General features: G+C 33.3%; 1 protein-coding gene across 1 annotated transcript; it reads left to right on the top strand.

Moving 5' to 3' along the window:
- Positions 1-297: 297 nt before the first annotated feature.
- On the top strand, positions 298-1,950 carry LOC109590133 (uncharacterized; the record flags this gene model as incomplete). Its single annotated transcript, XM_020006066.1, has 3 exons — positions 298-506; positions 1,614-1,709; positions 1,758-1,950. Coding segments are annotated over exons 1-3 (380 nt in total), but the record flags the coding sequence as incomplete, so codon positions are not given.
- Between the last annotated feature and the right edge of the window lie 53 nt (positions 1,951-2,003).

Raw genomic sequence — 2,003 nt, 5'->3', positions numbered from 1 at the left:
AATCATTTGGTCTTCTCTTACCTGGAATAACACAACAAGATATTACAACAATTGAAGACTTTGCAATTGATGCTGAACAAAGTAAAGGAGCACTCTTCTCTAAATGGCTTCAAAAGAATCCTACAGCAACATGGAGAGATGTACTCAATGCATTGACTAAAAGAGAAGAGATCAATTTATTACAAACTATTAATGATCAGTTACAAGTACATCAATGTACAGGAGGTATGATCATGTATTTATATATTAATAATTATATTAAATGTATAATAGGTAATACTGATGCTCCTACTAGTACTGTACCAGTAGTATCTACTGTATCATCATCAGTTTCTGTAATTAATAAACCTGTTACTAGTACTACATCAGGTAAACATAACATACTCTTAATGATACAACTAAGTTGATAGTTCATATGATAGATACCAAAGGAACTGAGGACTCAACACCAGATGAAGGAAATAAACCCACTCATAATGACAGTAATAATGGCACTACAACATCAGGTATATCATTAAAAATAAACATTCGCTAGCAGATTGTATTTTAAACTATTCATGATTAATTCTGTTTGATGTTAATGATATGAATGAGGTGTCCAAATGTTATGGAGGCTGCTACATGGAAGCCATTTAACAGAATACCACAAAAATTAACCACTTGTTATAACTATGTGACCCTGACTATGTCTCCATGAATATGTTTAAAGGTGTTTTTCATTGTTTGTACTATAGTGTGTGGGTGTATCAACGGCACCACCATGAGTTTATATAGTGGAGACCACAGGAGGGGTAGTGGGCTAGGCAAATTATACTAGTAATAATTGGAACATAATGGGTCAAAGATTTCTGACCCTATACCCCTGACCACATTATTTCAATTCAATACAGCAAGTACCGTATAGTGGCTAATTTTGGAGTGGATTAAATTTGGCAAATTTGGTGTTTTGATAGCCATTCGCCAAAATAAAAATCCACCATTTTGAGCCATTATACGCATGCTCAATGGCTCGTGATCACAAATTTGTCAAATTAAAAATCTGCCAATCACCAAAATTTAGCAATTTGCCAAAATTTAGCCCCTCCAAATTTACCCGCTATACAGTACTAGGCTAGTGCAACTAGTCCTTGTGCCTATGCAAAGCTGGACGAGGCCAATGACTTAGAGTATTTTATTTTCCAGTGATTCAAAGTCTTTGGAATAACATTTCAGATTCTGGCATTATTACAATATTATTTTTATTATAATTATATTATATATACATGTTATATATAACAGATATATGCAGTAACTTGATAGTGTAAAGATATTAATAGGATAAATTCTGGGGCAGTACCTAAAAGTATAATACTAATAGGCAGAAATTGAAGCATAATTTGACTAGTCCTAGTTAGAAGTGCCTTCATACACCCACACACTCAAACCAGATAAACTACAGCTGTTTCGTGTTACTGTATATCCAGTAACCCTCAACATCTGTAGTTTATCCATAATGTAGATCATATAATAGAACCTATTGAAAGAGTTCATTCAACTGCAGATGATTGGGGATCCACTTATAATGACAAAAATGACACACATATTAAAATTTACTATCAATTATAATAATATAGGTAATACTGATGCTCCTACTAGTTCTGTACCAGTAGTATCTACTGTATCATCATCAGTTACTGTAATTACTAAACCTGTTACTAGTACTACATCAGGTAAACATACACTTAATACAACACTCATTAACTGATACACTACTGCAGGTAACACTCCTAGTGCTATATTAAGGATGAATTATGCTACTCTTGTTGATGCTATTACTAATAGTCTTCAGAAAGTAACTGATGCACTGTATGCTAAAGAACTAATACCACCACAAACTAATCAGTCAATGCTTGTACCAGCAGTTGATAATTATACTAAAGCTGCCAACCTTATGAATGTCATTGAAAAACAGTTGGATCCTCTCTTAATCCAGAGCAGTATCTTATTGATATATGTCATGTATT

This window comes from Amphimedon queenslandica, unplaced genomic scaffold, assembly GCF_000090795.2.
Source record: "Amphimedon queenslandica unplaced genomic scaffold, v1.1 AMPQUscaffold_10462, whole genome shotgun sequence".
Lineage (NCBI taxonomy): Eukaryota > Metazoa > Porifera > Demospongiae > Haplosclerida > Niphatidae > Amphimedon > Amphimedon queenslandica.
The sequence above is the reverse complement of the archived record's forward strand: the minus strand, read 5'-3'. Positions and strand labels throughout refer to the sequence as shown.